Source organism: Astyanax mexicanus, chromosome 1 (genome assembly GCF_023375975.1).
Source record: "Astyanax mexicanus isolate ESR-SI-001 chromosome 1, AstMex3_surface, whole genome shotgun sequence".
Taxonomy (NCBI): Eukaryota; Metazoa; Chordata; class Actinopteri; order Characiformes; family Acestrorhamphidae; genus Astyanax; species Astyanax mexicanus.
The window spans coordinates 25,806,608-25,832,335 of NC_064408.1; the positions used below are offsets into that span (position 1 = coordinate 25,806,608).

General features: G+C 37.9%; 1 protein-coding gene across 1 annotated transcript; it reads left to right on the plus strand.

Annotated features, from left to right (window-relative positions):
- Positions 1-16,215: 16,215 nt before the first annotated feature.
- tbx2a (T-box transcription factor 2a) lies at positions 16,216-24,812 on the plus strand. The gene is made up of 7 exons (XM_049475305.1): positions 16,216-17,293; positions 18,286-18,553; positions 20,048-20,194; positions 21,024-21,100; positions 21,202-21,368; positions 22,145-22,743; positions 23,375-24,812. Exons 1-7 carry the CDS (start codon positions 16,914-16,916, stop codon positions 23,807-23,809), a joined length of 2,073 nt encoding a protein of 690 aa, XP_049331262.1. The 5' UTR covers positions 16,216-16,913; the 3' UTR covers positions 23,810-24,812.
- The last annotated feature ends 916 nt before the right edge of the window (positions 24,813-25,728 follow it).

A 25,728-nucleotide genomic window follows, 5' to 3' on the forward strand; every position in this document is an offset into this window, starting at 1 on the left:
CTGAGTCCACATTTCCTTTATCAGAGGTACTGTTCTTCTCTGGAAAAGATTTTTTTTTGGTTTTGTTCGCGTAACCAGATTCAGAGAAGCCAAAGTCTGGGCTCTCTATGGTCAGTCTATAGTTAAGAACTCCTTTAACTCCATTAGCAATCAGATTTAATTAGGTGCTCTTCCTTTTGTCCGTTTGCTTTTCTTAATATAACGTTCCTGACCCACTTCACCATCCTTTTAGATCCACAGTGAGGAGTCATCGTCTGACTGAACACCTGTGCACTGTTTCAGATCAGAAAAGAGAGTGGAGCTTCATTTTTTACTCTCTCTCAAAGACTAGAGCTCTAAGTGCTGTTTATCTGATGGAGGCAGTTTTGGTGTTCTTCCAGTGGTGTTCTTGCATTTCCAGTTTTGGAAAACTTTCTTCTTTCTTCTCTTATTTATGATTGTACTTTATCGGGAACAGTGAAGGCTCGGCAGTTAGAGCAGGGGACCACTGATAACAAGGTTGTGGGTTTGATACAGCAATGGCTGCCCACCACTCTGGGCACGTGTTCTCACTAGTGTGTATGTGGTACTGTATATGAGTTTATTGCATGAATGGGTTAGCGGTGGAGGTCAAATTCCATCTGTGCCCAGAACAAGTTTTGTGTTTGTTGTCTTGTCTTGTCTTGTCTTGTCTTGTCTTGTCTTGTCTTGTCTTGTCTTGAAGTGCAAACTGAAACTGAATGAATGAAATTGATCCACAAACCTATGATTGTGTAAAGCTGTCATGGAAACCTTTTTTTGACAATTTAAAAACCAGGAAAAATATGTAAAAGCATGTTTAATAATAAAGACAATATAATTAAAAAAATATTAATGATTAATTGCTAAATTCATCTGCACTGTTGGAGCATATTGTTATTCAAACTTGTTAGCAGATGGTTAGGTGCTTGGGGTCTACATGGGATGAGGGGGCTTCAGAGGATAGCACCCAAAATGAGGTCATCTTTAGTCAGGAGGAGTAAGGGGCCTCTGAAGGGTGGTTCTGAGACACTGACTGACGATCTTTGACTTTTCTTAGAATCTTATTCTGTGAGGAGCTATTACTGTTTGAGTTTTATACACTTTTTGTTCCTAATATAATATAATATAAAATAATATAATATAATATAATATAATATAATATAATATAATATAATATAATATAATATAATATAATATAATGATTTGCCATGCTTACTGTTTTTGTGTGTGGAATTGTGTAAAAAATCAAATATTTGAATTAATCTTGAATTAATCAAATATTAGAATCACTTAATCAAGTAAAAATAAATCTAATATAATATATAATGCATTATTCATGGGTCTTTATTTTAGACTATTAAACATTTCAATAGTCAGATTTAAAATAAACAGAAAAAATTTAATATATTTCAAATTTTTATAGATGTATTAATTTATTATTTTTTATATTTGTTTTCATATTTCTCGTAATTCCCTATTTTCTGCCATAATTGAAGAAATATTTTTGTATTGTTATTTTTTTTATTTCATGACATTTTACATGTCATTATATGTCATACTATAACATATTTTTGGAATGAAGGTATTCAGTTATAAATAGGTCTAAAATGCATGTATATATCAGCACTAGTATCTGAAACTAAAATAAATAGAGTGTAGAACTGATCTCCTCTCAAACACACCATAATGCAGACCTACTGTAATCAGCTGCCCCAAATATGACTACACTGATCCCAGTTGAGTTTCACTAGTTGATGTTAATCCCAGACAAAATCCATTCTAGCAGAGAAAACACAGAAATGAGATAGTTTAGATGAATTATAAATTCTTATTTATTTAACGCATTGAATTGTGAGTATTTGCTGTTCATGTAGCTTATATTTGAATATAAGCTAAGCGAATATAACATTATTGAACATTAATAACAGTGTTTAAAGCATCAAAAGTCACATACTGTACATCTCTTACGCTTAAAACGCTTTTTTTTTTTAATATGCACATGCTGTCCAAAAATACTCTCTATGTTCTCATAAATGTTATCTAAATATTCCTGGAAAAATATAAACCCCAATGAGGCTTTTTGTTTTCCATTTTCCTCCAGTGTCTTCAAAGGCAGCTGCAAGCCACTCCGTACAGCCCGGCCTAATCTTGAACTAATTTCATTGTAATAATTATTAATGGAATCATCTGGGTGCATGTTTTAATGGCTTTATGATTGAACAAATTACCCCCAAAATGGGGTGTCGTTCATGCATAACTCAAGCCAAATTGATCTGTGAGGTCCTGCCTGTGGATTTTGGAAGTGTTCCCTTTTTGCCAGATCTTTATCTGGAAGCAAAACATGAGAACTTTGGGGAAGCTTGTGTGCACTTAGTCACATTTAACATTGGATCCTGAAGCTCTGATTCATAGTTATTTCACTTTGTAATGTGTGTGTTTAAGCATTTGTTCTGCAGTCTTACGTCCTGGCAAACAGTGAATGCCTTCTTTCATATTTCATCAAACAGAGATGTATTTACTTTTTTCATTAACTCTGAGAAAAATTATAAATTGATTTTGATGCACATTTAAGACATTATTTTGGTTAAAGCTGCTTTGTGACATCCGTTGTAAAAAGCACCATATAAACAAATTCGATTTGATTTAAAATACAGCGTATAATGACAGATATTACCATTACTAACAATCCTGTTTTATCCGCCCTGGTTACTCGCTTAAATTCTCAAACACAGTGTAAGCCTGGACAAGTTGAATTTACTTAAATCATTTTTGAGGCAATGTTTTAAGTAATGTTTACTAAAACCAAGAGTTAATTAGACTTTTTTAGCTATTAAACCTTTAGCTATTATACCAAAAAAATGTATGTTTATTTGATTAAGGTTTTTTTATTTTTTGATCAATTGCTTTGCACAATAAATCGACTTTAAATGTTATGGTTAGGTGAATAACATATGTTTGAATTTAGTTTTTTTCTTTTTTAGCTAATATATATAAAGTATAGATTTAAGATACTCATAAAAAATAAATGGAGACAGAAAATGCTATAGAGTGACAATATTGCATGTGTTGCCTGCAACATAGAGGCCAGGCAGCCAATCATAATACACTGTAAGCCCTGATAAGTTGAATTTACTTTAAAAAATGAGGAAAATGAGGAAACCGGTTGCCTTAAAAAAGTTAAGTAATGGGTAATGAAAACTTGAGTTAGCATGACTTAGAACATCAAGTTATTACAACTAAAGGGGAAGTTGATTTAACTTTTTTTTATTTTTGTTTTACTGTAAGACCGGATAAATTGAGTTTACTTACCTTTTTTAAGGCAGCTGGTGGCCTCAATTTTTTTAAGTAATAGGGAATGAAAACTTGAGTTAATACATTAAAACATCAAGTTATTACAATATAGGAGAACTTGATTTATTTTTAAGGTAGCCCAGGGGGAATCACTACACACTGATGATGGTGAGTGTCTGTCAGAAACTGTTGGACACACCCAGTATGCAAATAGATTTTGACAGAAGCCAATAGAAAAGAAGCTGACAATGGCAACAGACTAAACTATAAGTTATTATTAGTTGGTTTAACTCAAAGATCTCAGTTTGAATGTTTATATGTGCCCACAAATGTTCAACTAACTCAAAAATAGTTAAGTATTGTTTAGAAATATCCAATTTTATGTAAAACAGAGTCAAATTAATTTGAGATCAAACATCGTATGGGTTTACAGTGTATATGATAAAATATACACACTGATGCTAAGTATCAGAAACTGGAGGACATACAGATTCTACCAAAAACTAATAAACAAAAGGAAGTGGTCAATGGCAGCAGACTAATCTCAGTTGTATTTTATGTTGGATCAACTCAAAAATCTCACTTTGGATGTATTTGTTGTGACAAAAGTTCACCTAATTTAAAATAGTTGAGTAATGTTTTACATACATTTCCCTTTATTTATTTATTTTTACATAAAACAGATGTACTTTATTTAAATTAAAACAAATTGTGATTTTTTTAAAGTAGTATGACCACAGTTTTCTATAACTGAACACACTCAAAATGCTCAAATGTAGATTACATGGATATAACATGTGCTAGCTGGGTTCCAGGTGGGTATGGGCTCTGAGTGGGTTTGTACATGTGTTGTTAGTGGTAATCTGTACTTTTATACAATGATAATATAATCATAATTTCACTTTAGTTGTTGAATGATAAGTATTAAGATGAATAACTCAAAATTAACCATGTAATTTAAAGGAATAATTACTGCCTGAAGTCATTTTTTTTTCTTCAGCCTGTTTACAAAGGCAACAGCGGAGTGGATTGTGGCAGCGTCCTAACAGCAGATACAGATCTTTGCTGTGGCTCGGTGCCCGGACCCTGCTGCACCCTACTCGCTTAATCAAGCTTCCATTCGACTGACCTCCCATTTCAGACCTACATCACACTAACAGCCCTTCTTCTCTGTTACAAATGTAGAAGCTCCAGGTTCTGGACTGAACCCTGTAGCCTTATATGTGAAAAAGGACACGTTTGGTGCCAAATCAGAACAGCAGATTCAATACCAACCTATAATGCTTAACACATCCTTTATAATTGGATAATTATAATGGAGTTATGGCAGTCATCTGTAGCAACATATATGTAACGTACAATATTGCTATGTGTTTCTGTGTTTCTATCAAATAAATATGGTCCCTAGATTTGAAAAGCTGCATTGATTAATTTACAAAAATGCATTTTCTTTAGTGGTTCAAAAAAGTAGTGGTCAGAAGTTTGTGATCACAATTTCATACTTACTCATATTTCATACACCTTATACACTTTAAATACAAGAAAAATGTCTTGCATGCTTTTTTTTAAGAGTATTTTAGTGTCCTATAAAACCAAACGTTTCCAATACTATAATGCTACTGTTGTGTCAAAGAAAAAATATTTTTGTGACATCTTTATTTTTTTACTAAAAGTAATTTTATGTAAAAAAAAACTTTTGTTATTATTTGTATAACAGTACATTAATCTACTAAGACCACTGTTCTCTTTACAGAGCGGATGTCTATTTTAAGCGCTGGTTCATCTGTCCTTTTCTATACCAAATTTGTCTCTGAATTTTCAGTAAAATGGAGTGCATGAGGCATAGCTGCCCTCGCTCAAACAAATCACATTTCACTTCCTGTTTACAATTTTGGCATGTGAACCTTAAGAGTCCTGTCTGATTTCAATCTCAGGTCAGCTGATGGTGCTGATGTGGAAAGGAGATATCCGGGCAGGGTCTCTGGGTTAACTCCGAACTTGGCAGGGCAGGACTCCCGTGCCCCAGGCAGCAGCCAGGCAGCAGTAGGGTTTTCATTAAAGAGTAATTGAAAGCGGCTCTGGCTTTCCGCCGCTTCCACCTGCAATGTCTGAGAGCATATTTAAACGATAACAATGCTCCATGCCATCGGCCCTATTAATGACCCACTGTTCCCTGGCCAAGGTGGGTTTGTTTTCTCTTCGTGATCTGTGATTTGTGATGGGAAAGTCATGCCCCTACGGTGGCAGTGAAGGAAGGAGCAAGGTTTCAAATCTGTCCAAAGAGCGGAGAGAAGAAAGGGTGTATGTGGAAGAATGTTAAGATTAGTTCCAAAGCACCCCCTCTACTGGTGCTCCTGCCATGGGAATTCTTCCAAGCATTATTTGTTGATCTTTTATGGCTGTGTTTGGGGCATACGCTGATCCAAAAAGTCTGCAATGCTAGCTTTGTAAATTGATTCCCGTGCCCGAGTGGTCAGAATGTACTCCAGCAAGTGTAGAGTGGAGTACAATGATGTATTCAACACTGAGATAAAGAAAGCTTACTTTACCATACAGGTCACCAAAGAAAAATTGACTTGACCAGATGGCATTTTTTTGTATCTCTATGATCATGTAACATGATCGTATCCTCCGTATCACGTGCCGAGCGGAGGTAAGGATGTCTCGTAGACTGGTCCTCACTAATGAAGGCTGATTGGGGTAGATGAAGATGGAGTTGTCTGCTTGGTTCCTTTGCCTCCTTCCTGGAGCCTGGTTCCTCCAAGGGACATTTTGACGTGAGAGCGCTAACTGGAGACAGCTGGATTAAACTTTAAATGACATAACAAATCAAAGAGGGGGAGGACTTGCAGAGCTATGGGGTGGGTGTGGGTTACTGGCCAGAACTCTGTGATGGGAAGGTCTAAATTGGTCTAGGGACAAAGTTTGAAGCAGGGGGGTAGTTCCTTGCCTGTGCTGAACACTGGCACACAGCTCCCTGATTACGAGCTTCTTTTGTTTCCCCTTTGATCCCCGTCTCAGTTTTGCAGCATAATGCCGCCTCACATGTATCTCTGTCACCGCAAGTCTTTCATTTGCAGCAATGTGTTCTGAATCAAGGGGGGCACTTCCCTGGTGGGGTAGACAGAAGAGTGGAGTAATGAGGGAAGCCTGATATACTTTTTTTTTTTTTGGTTTAGTGTTGTTTTGTTTTTTTAAGTCACCAACCTTAGAATTCAGATCAAGCCAACTTGTACTTCTCTACAATTCCAAATCAACTGCAGCCTAGAATGCATTGATGTGATATCCTCTTTGCTTGAATTCACTTAGGGGTTTTTTTCAGCTTGGACTTTGTAGGGTGGCAAACACCAAAGCCATTAGGTGTCACGTGAAAAGGAGTACAGTTTATATCTGCCTGAGCAGGACCCTGAAGTGAGAAGAGAAAGAGGATTATGGCGATTCACAGAAAAGCACTAAAGCTGGGCTTTATCAGGCCATTCCGGTGAGCAATTGTTCACTGAACACTATTTCATAGGGCTATTTTCACCCTTCACATTTATTTATATCCAGGATTCTGAGAACAAGTGTGACTTTATCACAAGAAAAAAAAAAGGTGCTGAGCACACTTCTGTTGACAACCAGCCTTAGTGGTTAGAATTGCCTGCCACTGTATTCATTACCAAGCAGGAGGTAAGCCCAATAACACAAATAGTAACTCTTTTCAGCTCCAACAACTTGACTTCAAATGCCCCATGTTTTAAGCTTGGAAGACTGCTGGGAATTTTCAGAGCTGCCCAAAACACATAGCTCCAGTGCAATGTCTGAGAAGTGCTAGAATGTGGGTGCATTAGGCCACACAAGAAAGGCTTTTAGGTCTTTAATGGTCTTCATCAGCTTAAGGCCTTCAGAGTAATGAGCCACACTTGCATTCCTATGGGAGCTGAGGCTCGGAGTGGTACTGGGGCCCGAGCTTTGGCAGGGAAAGTGATATCATTACAGATTAAGCCCCGATAAAGCCTTTCGCTGCCGCTGGACCCGAAGAGCTTGTGCGCATGCTAAGGTATGCGTCAGTGAGAAAAAGAGGAGCAAGAACGTAATCGTAAACTGAGGTGATTTACCATTCTTTCCTTCAGCGTTACAGCTTTGATAACCATGTGTTTTCACCTCTTTAATTTATGTACTTGGGTTGGTATGCTAAGTAAAGAATAAATTAATTGTGGTATGTTATTGTTATATATTACGTTGTAGCTACATACAGTATTTCAAGATAGGCCATGTAAAACAGGCCCACATTACTTAAGTCTCTTGGCTGGGGGCCACTCCACCTCATCTCCAGACACTTGCACTCATCCTGTTTTACGTTTAACCCGCTCTAACGTTATTACAGGTTAACTGCACGTCTCAGTGCCCTGGCTGTTTTTTGCAACCTGAGCCAGAGAAATAAAGCTGTTGCCCTTGTTCTGCACCACTCCTTTGCGGCCCCCGTTCCTGTTTATCACCGGGAAGGTCTTCAGATGGGCTCCTTGCTTTACAATCCCGACCTGGTGCTGACTCCGCCGAAAGGCCGCGATGACCTAACATGATGTCGAATGTGTCCCAGGTGTGGATCCGTGAGTGGAGAGGTGAAAGCGCTGTTGCTCAGCCCAAGATTGATGGCCTCCTTCCTGCCCGTCCCAACTCTGTCTGATGTTGATGGGGCGATTTTCAACTGCTATTCAGATGAGTGTGGGAGGGAAAGTGTGGGGCTCTCAGGCTTGTCCTTAGGGTGTGGTGACTGAAGAAAAGCAGAAAACCTTTCTATGGTACCCCCTCACTCCCCTATTTCCATGTCCTGCTCTGGCTTCAGATCGCCACCATACCGTTTATAAGACTGTAAAGGAGGTGTAGGGAATTATGAATGGCAGAGTTAAGCAACAAACAATGTGCATTCTAGAGAGAAGAGAAGAGAAGAGAAGAGATAAAACTACCACCCCTCCAATCCCCCCCCCCTCACCTCAGCCCAAGACTTGGCCAGTCTTATGGCTTTGATTACAAGTTATTACCCCTGTTAGCTGGGGAGCCATTCGTCTTGTGTGGGAGCACTGAGCTCACTTCCTAGAGCAGGCCTGCACTGTCATACAACTGCAACCCCATCCCTCTCCCCCCTACTCTTTCCCCCTCTCTTTGTTTGAGCATCCGGCAAGAGAGACCCTCATAACTTCATCAGACGCTGGTTTCTTTTAATGGGGTTGGTGCTTTATTTTAGACAGACAAGAAGGAAAACAAAAGAGAAGGAAAAAGCAGCAGAAATTAAGTGATGCGTGACTACTTATCACTCATACTTACCTACATAGGCCTTCCCAAATTATATTTACACATTATATTAACATTCCTTACATTTTTTAAGGTTTCTCCACACTTCTGCATAACAGTATTTAAAATATATATATTCTTAAAAGAACTTGCTGATGTCTACAGACAGTCTCCACATTTTCCTGCCTTAATACCTGTAATTGTATTGACCAGCCAGAGCTACTAACTCTAATGACCACCCCCCCCCACACACACACACATACATACCTGCCAATCCATAAGATCTAGAACATTCCTCTGAGAAGTGCAGTGTTGATGTGCTGAGAGATTGACCTGTGAAGTTAATACATTCACCTTCCAATCCAAGTCTAAAGCCAGTCCTCACCCTCCCCACACTCACTCCCCCATCCCACGCCACCGCACCATGGCCCTGTCTGCCTTTGATCAGTGGTGGATTGCCTGGGCAAGGCAGGATGGAGGGACGACCTTTTTAAGGCATCCCAAACATTTTGGGCCACAAGCAAGCAAGCGGGATGCCTGAATCAAGCTTTGATTAAGCAAGCAAAGCTAGAAACCTGAACATCAGGGTTAACACAAATCAGCAGACCTGCAATATTTTGATATGGTAAAGACAATTTCTCTTTATCAAGGACTTTACCACTTGAATTTAGTCAAATGTAAATGTAATTAATCAAAATGATGAAATGGGTTAAAGTCTTAAAATTGTATAGAGACATATAGATAGCCTTCTACTACACAACTAGGGCTTTCTTTAGTAATGATATGGATGAATTGGTGGCATTCACAGACATATTTAACCTACACTGAGCTAAAGCATACAATCTATGATGAATCACTGAGACATACCTTGTGTAATAAGTAATTCAACAATATCTTTTTGAATAACTCGTTATTTTAGAAAGTAACTTCACACATTATGTAGCATCACCATTGTTCACAATTATCGTTACTGCGCACTATTAAGACATGTTTTTCGTTTATTGTAACAGCAAGGGTTATGTCTCTTTGTGTCAGCATGTGAGTGCTAAAAAGCTATCCTTCAATGGTTATACAGCTGTAGGCACCAATGGTAATTGTTTGAATTATTTATCTTTGGCATTAAGCATTTTTGTCTGCTTGTGACACCTTATGCTGCATGCAATTACTAACAATCCCAACCCCTTGTTGTTGGTCAGTAAAATGACTGATATACGGAATGCAGGTTTGGTTGAGGGGTTGACTAGAAAACGTTCTCCTTAAGGAAAGGTTTTTCTTCAAGGAAATGGTTAAGCCAGCACATACATAAAGTAGGTGTATCCTATTGTTTGGGTTTTAGTAAAAACACATCCTTAGAGATCAGATAAATGGCTTTAAATATAATTTCCTAGAATAATTTTCACAGTATGTTCTATTGTATCATATTTCTCTTTTATTTTATCGTTTATTATAAAGATACAGCGAAATCTTAAAAAAGAATCGATGTCCTAAAAAATGTGATTCGCAGTTTCTGTTTCAGCTTTTGTGTAAGACCTCGTACTGGATATCACGTTTTAAAATTTATTAATTATACATTTAAAGCGATAGGGTGAAGAAAGAATTTCAGAGACAAAAGATTTTTTCTCCAAAACCCCAAAACAAACTCATTAGACAAAACAAACTCATTAGCTAGTCTTTCTAAAGACGGAACGTAATCACTTTGAAGCCGTAACTAAAGAAAACAAAGCAGGCCTTCAAATACTTCAGCTCGATTTATTGTTCGTTATTGGAAACATACATACAGACAATGAGACGAATACACACGCGGATATCAAAGACGTCTGGCGATAAACACACTCATAAACAGCCACCTTGTTTATCACAGCAGATCCACTGCCATTAGCAGCGTTTTTAATGACTCGCGCTTTTTCTCTGAAATATTCAATTTGTTTATTTTTTATTTTGTTGCATCAACATCTTTAAAACTTTTACCTCAGGATCGTTTCAGCACAGCCAAAGCTCCAGTGATAACAGACGTCTCCGTGTTTTCTTTGACTCCAGCTGGCTTTAGATAAACACTTTAGTAGGTGTTAATCCAACACCACAGGTGTAACTTAAGTTATGCAGGTGTTCGTTTAACACTGAAAGCTTTAATTCAGTCGCTAATTCATCACAGGGGGGACTTTATACAGCCTTTCCACGAACCGAGGTGGTGAATAGTATATTTTTATTTTTTATAAGAAATTGGTCTAAAGGGTTGTCTAACTAAAACACCGATGACTAATTTAGTGGTTCTGTTTTTATATGTGCTCATTAAAATGCGACAGACAATTACAATTAAATTATATATTTTAAACAAGTTAATTATTATTATTATTATTATTATTATTATTATTTTATCATTATTATTATTATTATTATTATTATTATTATTATTATTATTATTATTTATTTCTAGGCATGCAATTTACATAATACTCACGCATGCTACACAGTGTGACACTGATGTGAGTTTTGTGTAATTATGAGAAAAGAATTGTTATATTTTATGAACATTTAAATTCATTTTTTACAATTATTGAAAAAAGCATTTTACTGCATGTCTGCATTTTAAACCAGGATATTACTTTAGCCATTTAGCCAGACAGGAAAAGGTAATATAATAATGTAATTTGATAATATAAACCCAAATATACAATAAAACCATAAAATACTTGTTACACTAGACCTTGTTCGACTGAATTGTAATTTTGCAGTAAAGCCGTAAGTAGGAGTGTTATATTCCAAACTCACAATGTTAAAACTAAATGTGTTGACTTAACACTGGCAAATAAAAAAAAATAATGATTTTAGTTCTGTAAATGATGGGCTATATGTTCGTTAAATGTGGCCTACACAGAAATGTGTAAGATGTTTTTGTATTTTACCTGGGTTTAGACAGATTTAAATGAATTAAAGAAAACTGCTTAAAGGTCAGGTGTGTGTTTGTGTGTTTAATTTCTAGTTATTTTGCCCAGTCAAAGAATTACCATTTTTCGTAACATCGTGCAGAGAAATGGAGACAGAATGACTGAGAGAAACGCTATATTTTGGTCAGTGTCTCAAAAATCGTATATCACAACATTTGACACAGTTCAGGTCGGCGCTGATAGGCTGTCCTATTTTTTCTTTCTTGCTTTCTTTTCTTTTTTCTTTTTATATTTAAATTAACATAGATTATTCCTAATAATCTGCGTCTATATTTGCGTTGGAATTATGGGGGCTGCCCAAATAAATTTTTAAGAACCAGCAGGTGATGTTTTTTAAATAGTGTTGTATGTTCTATTCACTAGTCTGTCTTCTTTTCTGTCTTTGTTTTTTTTTAGCTCTTTGGAAATGTGTATGGTTTTAGTCATTAACTACCGAAAGGGTCATATTATATGTATACATTGTTTTTTTTTTTAGTTTGTTTGTTTGTTTTTTGTTTGTTTATTTTTTGTCTTATCTCAGTGGGGCCGTATCATGACAGTAAGTGTTTCCTTCTACTTAAATTTGTCTTAATGGCTGCTTAATTCTCTTCTCCACTGTAATGGACTTTAATGCTTATGCAGGACATTGTCATCTAAAAAAGCATCTATAACTAAAAGCTGTTAATTAATGATTAATAACAGCCCAGTTAAAAATAGGACCCCGCATCTTGCAGCGCAGAAAACAAGCTTTCCAAATAAGTTAAATCAGAATAAACGAATGAAAGTTTAGAAAGTTTACCTAAACAAGAAGATGACTTAAGCTTAAGGACTAAACTGGAACCGGATTTATTGAGGAAGCCGATGAGTCCACAAATACGGTCCTTTAAATTAAACAAACGTGAACCAAATGTTACATATTGAACTGATAGACCTACGGAATACCCACCTCAGCTTGAAGTATCACCCACAATAACTTGACTGCCATGGCTTGAAGGATGCAAACAGTTAAAAACAAAACGTTAAATTTGTCGTTCAACAACACACGACACTTAATACAAATACAGGTCGAGCAGATGAATAATTTAGAATCAGCATTCATGAGGATGCATTTTGACTGATGCCAAACAGTCATCTAGAACATTACCACAATCTCCAGAAGCAGCAGAAGCATAAAGCTATCCCAGTGATAACGGGGGCATAGCTGAAGACGAGCAGTTGGGCGGGACCCGAAACCCCCTGTAAGCACAGAAACAAACGGGAAGAAAGAGCGTAGAAAGGCTGAAGGCTTGGGCGAGTCACAGCCGCGGAGTTGAGGAACGCGAAGGACTGGACAGGTCTTCAGCGGACTGGCGCCAAGGAGCTGCTCCAACAGGATAAACACGGCAGAAGAGGATTTGCGAGGAGATGCTGCTTGAGGACGATAACACTGAACACACACACAAAAAAAGCTCTGATAAATAATTACAGCCCTGGGAAAAGCGCACCCTATTCAGACTGCTTTCTTCCTTTTTCCCTCCACGCCTTATTTATGAACTCTATTTTTAATAGCCTAAATAATTATGCCAGGCATCCTAGCAGCTCGTGACATCTAACTCACTGTTTAGTCCCTTAAAGTTCAGCGAAACATCACTTGAGAGGCAGCGCGCGAGTGCACTGCCACGGTAGCGCGCGCTCCCGCTGCAAATAAATAGGCTCGAGCTTCCCGTTGACTTGTGTTTATATAATTAGCTTGAGACGTATATACACGGCAAATCATTAACTTCCTTCGTGTGGGGTTAATGTGGTTTCTTTCAGCGAACATTTGTAAGCACGGCGTGCACTGTTTGTGATGCTTTTTGTGCTAATTGTAGAATAATTCATGAATTATTAAAACACTTAAAACAATGGCTTGATGTGCCCTCTCGTGTAGTGTAAAGCTGCAGAATACATATTTTTAATATGTGCATTTATATATGTGCCTCTGTATTGTAACTATTTAGTTGCTTTTTTGTTTGACGTATCAATAGTTGTCATATTGGCTTGCGTTATTTTTAAGGACTAGTCTTCACCACGTTTGTCTTCACAAAGGGTTATTATGAACATTTAGTGAAATTCTACAAATTCTACTATATATATATATATATATATATATATATATATATATATATATATATATATATATATATATATATATATATATATAATTAATAGTAATTCAACATGTATCACTCGTCATTGTAACCCAAAACATCCTATCTCCAAAAAAAACTTTACAGGGGTAGGTAAAAAACTTCTTGACAGTCAATGGAAGTCATTAAACACATTTTATTGCAATAAATTTTAGAGCATTAATAGTACAAATAGTCGCAGCCAGATTATTCCAAGCAACATAATACAATAAAAATGAAGAAACAACTTTTTGCGTGACAGTGACACTATATTGATTCCACTGTGGTTAAATCGAACTCACATGCGATCAACAGAGCACATACTATAAATAAACTTTTCTAGAATTTATACAAAATATAATGTCTTTAATATTCCAGGAAAATAAAGAAGTAAATATTCCACCTGACATTTCTGTCCGAAGACTGCAGATTGCTCACACACACGCACGCACACACACACATACACACACACACACACACACACACACATACACACACAATATTCCATCTTACCAGAGCTACTGTTTGTTCCCATCCAGGGATTCCCCACTCATCTCAAGCTCGTTTTTTTATATCCCGAGAGATATTCCCATCCACAAACCGAAGCTAAACACGACGGCAGCGGCTCGTCCCCTCTCCATTCAGCCCTCAAGCGATCTGACAGGACCGAGACTCCACTGTTTGACGAGAAGAAGAAAGGCGGCGGCGACCCTGTGTCACTCTCTTGGGACTCTCGTGAGTCATGGCTAATGTGTGTGCTGAGCAGTGGCTAGCTTTTAAGAAGGCAGCCAGGAACCTTTCGGAGGCACCAACAGCCCAATCAACATAGCTGAGGAATTCTTGATTCTGAGTCCATCCTGTTCATGCAAGACTGTTGTACCCCAAGATAGAGGATCACAAAGACTGTGTAGCTGTTTTTTCACCTTGTTAGAATGTCTAACAGTAACTATATATTAGTTTAAGCACTAAATAACCGTAAATAACGCTCACATACAAAATACAATACATTTTAATTTATTTAAAAAGGTTGTCATCACGTGACTAATATGCTGTATTTAACCCATTAACTAATTATAGTACCTAAAAGTTGTTAAATTGATTGATTAAAAAAAGCCTTTCCTATTTTTTTCTTCTAATGCAAGCTCAAATACCATTTCAAACAGCAGATATGGACATTAATGGGTTAATATTGTGTTTTTTTTCACAATGTGTCTGAAGGCTCCTCTGCATTGTTTACTCCACAGCTTCTCTGTTGTTTTGAACTAAAGCTAAGCTAATTTTGTCAAAATGTTTCAAAGAGGATAAACGGGCTGTCTTGGGTTTCATTGTAACCTGTGAGCTGAAGGGAGCGGATGGGTGAACGTTGTTTGAGGCCTAGGGGGTGAGAGTGGTTAGGGGGTAAATATGAAGTGACAGGGGTAGGTTCTTATTGTAGGCCTCCAGCCGACTGGCGCCAAACCCCGAGTCCCACTTCATCACGCATGCGTGGGCGGAGCCTCTTAAAGGCACAGGACACTACTTTTCCCATTCATGTCTAAGCACACTGTAATATGTGGAAGGGGGTGTTTTACATAGATATATACACTAAATTATTACATAAATAAATAAATACAAAAATTATTAGCTATAATGTTCTTCATTCACACAAAGATCATATAGCTAGGGCCATTCGGGCGTTGCTGTATTTGTGTAATTTATATCATATAATATATAATATACATTTTTTCCTGTCGGTCATTTCTATTTCATGACGGCACCAGGAACTGACAATAGGCTACAAGATATGCTCTTGCGTGGACCGGAGATAACATGGCCAATTACTTAACAATGAATAATTATCAAGAGATCTACAGGAGAATTTCCAATCCACCAACTTCAACATTTCCCTCATTAAATAAGCCTCTGGTTAAAAAAAAAAAACAATGTGTTCTATTCATCCAAGCGTGCAGTAGTTTTAATACTATAGGAAGCGCTTTAAAATGTAACTCCTTCCTTAGCACTAGGTTTAACCAAAGCTACTTGAGACATTTCAAACGCCACATCAATAAAGCCAACATTTCAACACAACCAAACTGTAAATGGTCATTTTTTCGTCTTAGAAATTATATGGTGATGTTTCAACAAAAACAAGCGCCTGGGTCAAGTAGCTTATAATTCAAAACACCAATAAAGAGCGCCGCCGTTTTATTTAACCCTAAATACAAACCGAGCCGCAGTGAAAGAGAAATTCATGCCGAGTCTGTAAACGTAAATGGCAAATGTGCCCGGCGCTGCAGAAAGAAGCTCCACCGTCTCCAGAGAGCGTGGGTATTCAAGAGTTACTGCCGGCTCTTTCGCTGTGAGAGGCGGCCGCGGACACGACGCAGCTCCGCCGTACGGAGAAGCGAGAGAGTGGGGGTGGGATTTCCACCTCCTTACTCTGTCATTGGTTAATATTTTATTCTGTTGACATGTTTTCTTACCTCAAACGCTTCCGACACCTTCTCGCCCTCCCCTCCCTCTCTCTCTCGCTCTCTTCTCAACCCCCCCTCACGCAAACCCCAAGTCCGTCTTCCCCCGAATTTGGTTGGAGCTGTGAAAACCACGCCTACGGTGCTCTGCAATTGGTCGAGAAAGCGTAAAATGGGCAATCAGCACGGCTCGACTCATTAGTGAGGGGGGAAAGCGGAGAGGAGGGGACAGAGTGTGAGGGCAAGAAGGCAAAGGACGAATCCTCACACAGCTGCCAGGCGCCAAAGAGCTTCCGACTCGCACCGGTTCTTCGCTCATTTCATCGCTTCTTGTCGTGGCTTCGCGTTGTGTTTTTATCCCTCTGCGTTACTGAAAGCGAAACACAGAGAGAAAGAGAGGAGGAGGAAACTGGCGAGGAGCTGAAGTGTGAAGGCTGCTGCTCTTCACTGACGGATGTTACCGCACCGCTTTACTGGAGCATCACAGTCCGGAGTTACAGCCTACAAGTTCTTTTAACTCTTGCCTTGTGGGAACGTGAACACTTTCATCCTTGGCAGGAATGATTTAGAAAAAAAAATCAACAGTTTTAATCAGCTAAGAAGACGATTTTTTGTTGGTTTTGTATTTATTTTTATTTTTTTTACGTTCTTATTACTTTCCTGGATCTACACGCACCACTTGTATTCTATTTTTCTTCTTGATTTTTTTTGTATTTCAATTTTCTTGATTTACCGGACACGCGCGTCTCCCCACCGCCCGCTCTCCCCCGTTATTTATTTATCATCACTGTTTTAACTTAATTATTTTTTCCTTTTCTGTGGATGCCCCGATGAGAGACCCGCTGCTCGCGGGCACCGCCATGGCGTACCATCCTCCGTTCCCCGCGCATCGGCCTGCAGACTTCCCCGTGTCCGCATTCCTGGCCGCGGCGCAGCCCTCCTTCTTCCCCGCGCTCGCGCTGCCGCCGGCGCTCGCCAAGCCCCTGGCCGAATCCTCGCTGTCCGGCGCCGCGGAGGCCGCCTTCCATCCAGCGCTGCACGGACACCATCACCACCATCACGGACACCACCAGCAGCACCTCCGCTCCCTCAAGAGCCTCGAGCCCGAGGAGGAGGTGGAGGACGACCCTAAAGTCAACCTGGAGGCCATGGAGCTGTGGGACCAGTTCCACAAGATAGGCACTGAGATGGTCATCACCAAATCGGGCAGGTAGGCTCCTCGAAGTCGAGTCGCGCTGTTTTGTATGCAAACCCGCGTGGAGCAAAGGAGGTGCCTATTACAAGTAAAATTTAATAAAGCTTCTTAATTAAAATGGTTACATAAAATTAGCTTTGCACTGTTTTATGTACATGTAAAGCTTATTAACATCTAATGACGTACTGATTATTTTAAAGAGCTGAATGAGGCGATTTACGCCGACATTATAAGATGTGTTGGTTTAACAGGATTTTTAAAAAAGAAACAATCATTTTTTGTGCCTGTTTACATCAAATCCATTTCAGAAAAAGAACTGTCGTTCCCAGAACACCCACAATATAATTGAGGAAGCCATGAATCACTCCTGTCTAACTTATATGGCAATTACCATCATAATCAAGCCCATTTGAGGAAAATTATACAGAATTAACAACAATATTTCGCAACTTCTAAGTGTGTCTGCTCCATTATGCAGGGAAATTACAACTACTTTAAAAAACACACCAAGCCACCGGTGCTTCTTATGGCAACAGATTCGGAATTTGACAACCAAATAGCCATACTATATTGTTAAACATCAGTATCTAATAATAAATACAAAAATGTTATTTTATTTTTGTGAATAGATGAATAGATGTACTGGCATCACCGGTTATTTTTTCTGTTCAATGTGATTAGCTTTTTTAAAAATATATTTATATATAAATATATAAAAAAATCTATATATAAATATATTTACTATATATAGATTGACTATAGTATATATTTACTATACTATATATATATATATATATATATATATATATATATATATATATATATATATATATATATATGAGAGAGAGAGAGATAATAATCCCTCTATTTTAGATATTTTTTTCTCGCGGCTTACAATAAACTTATTTCACTGCTGCAGTTTTATTTAGAAAAACAAACTTACTATTTCTGATATTCCTATTACAAGTTTCATTGGCTTTAAACGAGACGCTCCCGTTCCCCTGCAGGAGGATGTTCCCCCCGTACAAAGTGCGCGTGAACGGCCTGGACAAGAAGGCCAAATACATTCTGCTGATGGACATCGTGGCCGCCGACGACTGCCGTTACAAGTTCCACAACTCCCGCTGGATGGTTGCCGGCAAGGCTGACCCCGAGATGCCCAAGCGCATGTACATCCACCCGGACAGCCCTGCCACAGGCGAGCAGTGGATGGCCAAGCCCGTCACCTTCCACAAGCTCAAACTGACCAACAACATTTCGGACAAGCATGGCTTCGTAAGTAGGACTCCGTTTAAATCTCACCACGTAATAGCTGCCGAGAGTGTAGACTTAGGGTTGTTTCAGCGAAATTATGTCTCAATTTAAAAAAAAATAAAAATGAAGACGGTATCAGGTATAAGAAAAAAACAAGTGACTTGTAGAACTACAGTGTAACTTTTTTAAGTGTGTTCGAAAATTAAATGCTAAAGCAGCTAAAAACAAAAAAATATTACCAACAGGTAAGCTGCGCAGGTACACAACCAACAAAATATTATCACAAAAATATGGAAACATACGCTAAACGCCAGTGACTACACGTCGCTTTGTAGATTTATCTACATTTACAAATATTGAGAAGAACTGAAATGTGTCATTTGAAAAGTTTTAGGAACGGACCATTAAAATGAATATTAATCGAATAGCTTGACAACAGCTTAAGCGCCCGTTACTCGTTGCATGCGCTCGTCATATACAGTAAATAATATATAACCACGTATAAAATGACAGCAGTGCTCCGCACATATTTTAGCTTAAAAGAACATAATTATCATAGGCTTCTATAATGACTATGGTGGGCCGATAGATTGAAGGATGTTAAACGCAATGAAATGTAGAACCTCCATTGTAAAGATATACTTTAGATATTCAGGCCTGTGTTAATACACTGGTATACTGAGGCTGTTTAGAGGTGCAGGTCTGGGCTGCTCTGAGCAGGCCCTTAGGCTGCTCTTAGCTTAAGCTTAGTAGGCCTTTTACAATGACTTTTGCCATCTTTTTGAATCTCATTAGTGAAGCAAGGGAGGAAGCTGTGCTGATGGTGCATCCCCAAAGTGTTTGCAGTGTCTGACCATTAAGTGCAATTTAGCGAGGAAGGCTTGTGGAAGGATGGCTTTAAAAAATAAATGCCTCTTAGTTCCAGGAAAACCATGGTCCACATGCTAATCCACTATTTTCCCTGCGGTGGTTATAGGTTACTTTTTGCTAAATATCACATAGCCTATTTATTGACTTTTGTTTAATTACCAAGTGCCCTAAAATGTCCAGCAAAATCATGAATATCCCAATTACAAAGTTTATATTATGACCTAGTTAAAATCAGCAATGCTTTATTTAATACAAAATGTATTAATAAGGTGTTCTACAGTCAGCACCAGTCTTAAAATTATTTGTTCTTACACTGAAATTACTGAAACGAAGCAAATTATAATATCTTGTATTATGCAAGATTTTCTGAATATTCTGAATATATCTGGCTGAATATATTTATAAACAGAACAGTATTCCTTCTGAATATATGTAAAGCTGTAAATAGCTGTAAACGGATCAAACTGAAAAATCTAGATATTTTTTAGAGAACTGTTATTGGGCAACTACAATAGCAAATTTGGCATTAAAATATGGAAATACATTCATACCTAAATGTTTTCTTTTATAACCAACAGCATGATGAACTGAGCTGTATTAAGAAAAGCATAATAATATTAAGGCAATATGTGTTCTGTCTTCCAGACCATCCTAAATTCAATGCACAAATACCAGCCCAGGTTTCATATTGTGAGAGCCAACGACATCCTGAAGCTTCCCTACAGCACCTTCAGGACATACGTGTTCCCGGAGACTGATTTCATAGCAGTCACTGCATATCAGAACGACAAGGTGAGTGACTGAGCGGCGTGAGGCCTGTTATGGTTAATCCTTTCCTTTTCTCAAGTGGAAATAGATGATAAACATAGATGTGTATGTAATGTTTATCATCTTAAGGTCTATAAACCAGAAACGTAATTTGTTTTTTAAACTTCAAAAATGAGATAACTTTATTCAATTAGACTAATGTAAACTCTTATTATATTATTATATCATATTATATTATTATACTTTTTCAACTATTGACAAGACAGTTTAATTTAATGTAAAAATAATAATAATAATTAGTATTATTATTATTACATTAAATTAAACTGTCTTGGCAATAGATATAAAATATTAAAAGCACTGAGGGCATATGCAGTCTTGAAGGACATTACCACAGTTAATCCAAAGCACCAAATTCCAAGGATACACAGAAGAAGAAATATGGATAGTGCTGAATATACAGAGAAGGTGTCAAATGAAAAGTACTAATGGAAAACAAGCAGCGCCTTTAGTCTAAATGTATTTACATTTACATCTTTCGTTAATTCAAGTAAGATCTCCTAATGTTGTTCATATTAATGTGTCATAAACCGACAGTTTAAAAAAAAAAGAAAGGTCAACAAAATAATTTGATGAGTTTCCTCTTCTATTAAATATATATATATATATATATATATATATATATATATATATATATATATATATATATATATATATATATATATATATAGCTAGCTGTGGTAGTATTAATACTATATAATTAATGTTGTATTTAAAATCAGTAAATACTTCTTTTCTATTATATTTCCACATTGAACCCTTTTCAAATAACATATGTCCTGTATTTTTACAGATCACACAACTGAAAATCGACAACAACCCCTTTGCCAAAGGATTCAGAGACACAGGAAATGGCAGAAGGGAAAAAAGGTACTGACACATGACCGTGGCATACAGAATTATTACCAGCTCTGTTTGTGTGTGTTTGATGTCCAATGAACTAATTTCACATTTTTCTTTATGATTTCTAGGAAGCAGTTAACTCTTCCTTCTCTGCGCCTTTACGACGAGCAGTGCAAGGCAGACCGAGATGGGGCAGAGTCAGACACCTCATCTTGCGAACAAAATGCTGGGACAGAGTCCCTCCACTCTCCTCTAGGGGCAGTTAGCCCCCTGAAATTCAACAGGAGCAGTCGAGGTATGATTTATTTTGCTGTAGCTCTTTTACTTTTATAGTTTCTGTTTGTTACTTCCTTCATTCTACAATTGTTTCTACATCCTACCGCTGTTTTTGCTGGTGCAGACTTATTTTAGTAGAGTTAGTATATATAGATTAAATCATATATTTATAATATCATACATGCATTTAAGGGTTAATCTGAATTTGTATCTGTTATGGTGCCACTGGCTTTAAAAGTCAGTGCATATGACCATGCACATCATCAACACATGATTGTTAAAGAACAGAGAGAATTTAATTTAGAGAACTCCAGAGGAGCTGGTTTTAAATAAAGTTTTTTTAATGCTTCCTGAGTCTGTTTAAATCATTATTCACATACCAATTTAATATAATCTTTTTCACTTTGCTTTACATTGCCCGAGCCTACATTCTATCTATGGCCAGCTAATTTCAGATTAAGAAACGTAGTATACTGTGTGCTTCTGCTTCTTTTCAACAACATGCTACACAGAGAACATCCAATATTTTGCCTTGCAAGCATTTGGGACTCATTTGTTTAAGGTAAACAATACATCCCTGGCAATTGTGCCATGGACAAAAGTTGGCATGCAAGAAGGAAGTGGTTTGTGTGGAAACATGTCCGGACTAAATGATTTAGTACTCAGAAAAAGTGCTTAAACAATTTCTGTGTGACTGTATAATCTTGAAACGCGAAAGAGCCGCATTATGTCTCAAAAAAGATTTATGCATATTTGCAGCCTTGTTATATTTTATTTATTTTTATCTTTTTACAGATGACAAAAATTGCACTGAAAGTGATCAAGAACTTGACCAGCAGGAGGAAATGTCTGTGGGAGTGAGCAGCCCAGGTCTGCAGCCAGCTTCTCCATTCAGGGCAAACAGCGAGGAACGTATCAAGGACAGGCCAAGCCTGGACAAGAAAGCAGACTGCCTTGACTCCAAGCAGGAGGGCGAGCCTGCTTTCAGTCTTAAGGAAAAAGACAAATCGGATGGCAAAAATCACAAAGAACCAGAGTCCTCCAAGAAAGAGTTGGACAGTGCGGGCCTAAGTAGGACCAAAGATGGCTTTTCTCCGCTGATGGTCCAGACGGACAGCCCGTCACATTTTAGTGCTGGTCATTTGCAGAGCCTGGCCCTGTCCGGTTTACACAGCCAGCACTTCTTTAACCCTCTGACCACGGGGCAACCACTGCTTTTTCACCCGAGCCAATTCGCAATGACCCCCGGCGCTTTCTCCACCATGGGCATGGGACACTTGTTGGCGTCCATGTCAGGGGCTGGTGCACTGGAAAACGGAGGCCTATCACCTCAAGGCGCAGGCGCAGCCAGTACATTCCCGTTCCACTTATCGCAACACATGCTTGCATCTCAGGTAAGAGACACTATGCTATGCATATTATTTAGTGACTTCTGTAAATAAAAAAAATATATGAATTATCAGTTCCACTATTCAGTAACTAATATGAATTATAAAGCGCAACAAAAATATAGATAGCTTGCATTTAAATTGAGGGTCTTCAAAGAGCTTTTTATTTAATATTTGCAATAGAAATATAAATCTAGATTGTTAAATGAACAAACTAATGTGCCTTTGATTATAAAATCTGCAAAATCTACATTTTAAAGTATTATTTGCAGTTGAACTTATACTGAGAGCATTGTGTCTAAGAGCTGTATACAAATGCTTTTCTTATAGACTGAGGCCTTGTCTGTTGTAATTTCTGATGTTTTGGCCTTCATCAACATGCATTGTCTAATAATTTGGCCAGTCTCACAGTTTTCAGATAGAATTGTTATAAGTTGCTAGACTGAACAATTGCACATTTATGAAGGCGGATAATGATTTCAAATAGACTAGGCTATATTGCATTCCGTATTTACAAACAGGAACCAAATTATTTCCATATGTATATAATATAAATACATCTGTGTACTGGACATACTTTGGGTGTAATATCCATGAAGAGCATGTGCTAACAAGGTGTAAAATCTTTTTTTTACAGGGTATCTCCATGCCACCATTTGGGGGCTTGCTGCCATATCCATATACCTATATGGCGGCTGCAGCAGCAGCTGCAGCAGCCTCGTCTCTCCCGGCGGCCAGCGGTGTGGCCTCGCCCCTCAGCAGGAACCCTTTCCTGACCAGTGCCCGACAACGACTGCGATTTAACCCTTATCAGATCCCTCAGAGCCCCAGCTTGCTCACTACAGGACTTTCAAGCACTCTCAATGCAGACTCTGGGTCCTCCAAATCTGGCAGCAGGGAGAGCAGCCCAGCAGGAGAGACCCACAGCCACAGAGCCAGCAGCAGCCAGAAGACAGGCTCACCCAAATCATCCACAAAAGACTCCATAAATGAACTGCAGAATATACAAAGACTGGTCAGTGGACTGGAAAAACAGAGGGACATGTCCCCGGGCAGAGAGTCTCCCAAGTGACCGATTAGGAAAGTCCACTTGTGTGCAGGTTTTAAAACAGGCAAATCACAGTGTTTGCAAAATTGAAAACAAAAATTAGATCTGCTTCTAAGAAAGCTGAGAGAAATAGGCTTACTGTTGGCCTACAGATCTGAAACCTGGAGAAAATATCCATCAGATTGCTCCATTTTTGAATAACCTGGATGAGGCTCAAAAAAAGGCTTAAACTGGTTTAACCCTGCGTGGAAGGAAAGATGGCAAATTTGACGACGAAGGAGAATTTTGCTCGCTAAAACACAACCCTTACCCTGAGTCAGCAGAGTCTGAACTGGCTGGACTCTGCTTGTCCCCATTACCTTACAAAAAGGGACTTGGTGCTCCCATGAAAACAAATCTACAGCATTAGTGAAAGGTCCATATTTACAATGCTTGTGTCTGGGACCTGTTTTTATTGCTAATTATTTATATATAAAAAAAAATTAAAATAGACAAAAAAAACATTCAAAATAACTATGTAAATAAGCTGAATGGATCTAAGGAGATGCATCTTAATTTATTCGAACTGTACATTGGTGTGTAAATACTATTTAGGTTTCAATTTGTTACCTTTATATTTTTCCCCATTTACATGACTGTATATGAATATTATCTAGCGCTTGTTCGTATGAAACTGAATGTGATTGGATGTTTTTTTGTGATGCATTGCTGTTAGCCAGGAGAAGGTTAAAGGAAAGGGCGTGCCACCACAAAATCGCAAAGTCTCGCTTTTCTGCTCCATTTCGTACATATGCAGCGTTGCAAAGTTGAAGTACAGCGATGCACTCTAGGCAGGGAAAACTCAGGTTTCTTTTTATTTTTTATTTGAATCTGTTCCGGCGGGGGAAATCGTGTTTTAATCAGCTCCTGGGACAGACCTAGCTGTTTGAACATACTCCCCGGACTGGATATTCGGGTAAAAAAGAGCACGGGGTGTTTTTTGTTGCGTTCTTTACATTTCAATAAACGAAGGAAGCGTTGCACACTGGTTGGCATTTACGTGTTATTACTGTTTGTTTGGGGGGCGTGGATGAGTATTAACCTGCTTTGTGATTGGGCGCTGTCCTAATTCACGCACAAAAACGTTAACCATTACAGGTTGTTGTTAAATAAAAGCGAATAAAACAGCACAATAATATACATTTGTATTTCTATACATAACTATAAACATAGGAATATATATATACATACAGCTGTGAAAAAAATTAAGAGACCACTTCAGTTTCTGAATCAGTTTCTCTGATTTTGCTGTTTATAGGTATATGTCGGAGTAAAATGAACATTTTTTTTTTATTATTCTACAATTATTTATTTATTGAATTATTATTTATTATTCTATAAACCACGGACAACATTTCGCCCAAATCCCAAATACAAATATTGTCATTTAGAGCATTTATTTGCAGAAAATGAGAAATGGCTGAAATAACAAAAATGGCATGTTTCCTCCATCAGTCTTACACACTGCTTTTGGATAACTCGGATATATATATAAGCGTTTTTATTTTTGACATAAACAAATGTAAAAAATGTTTACACTTCTGTCGAAATTTGATTAATGGACCAATAGACATTCTCCGAAATTACTTGGAATATTTTTTTTGCACTGACTAAAACTACTAAAAGTTCTCATTTCGAATATATTTTGGAGGGTTTTCTGATGTGGATTTAGCATGGTAAATAGAAATACATAATTTACCGCTTTCACATTGTAGAAAACTGACATATTTCTGACAGTGTTGTCATCATAGCCTTTCTTTGTTAAATAAGATAGATTTTACAGTGCTGTTCAGCTAACAGTTTTATTTGTCTGCGTGTTATATAGTTCCTTGTAGAATTTACTAGAAGTCGGAGCAATATTAGATTGACATGTTGCTGAAGGCTTTGATATGATTATGGGATAA

Excerpts from the sequence above, each read along its gene's own strand:
- tbx2a (XM_049475305.1), top strand. The coding sequence starts at position 16,914 with ATGAGAGACCCGCTGCTCGCGGGCACCGCCATGGCGTACCATCCTCCG. Across the intron at positions 17,294-18,285 it reads GTCATCACCAAATCGGGCAG|GAGGATGTTCCCCCCGTACA; the intron begins GTAGGCTCCTCG and ends GTTCCCCTGCAG. Across the intron at positions 21,369-22,144 it reads ATTCAACAGGAGCAGTCGAG|ATGACAAAAATTGCACTGAA; the intron begins GTATGATTTATT and ends ATCTTTTTACAG.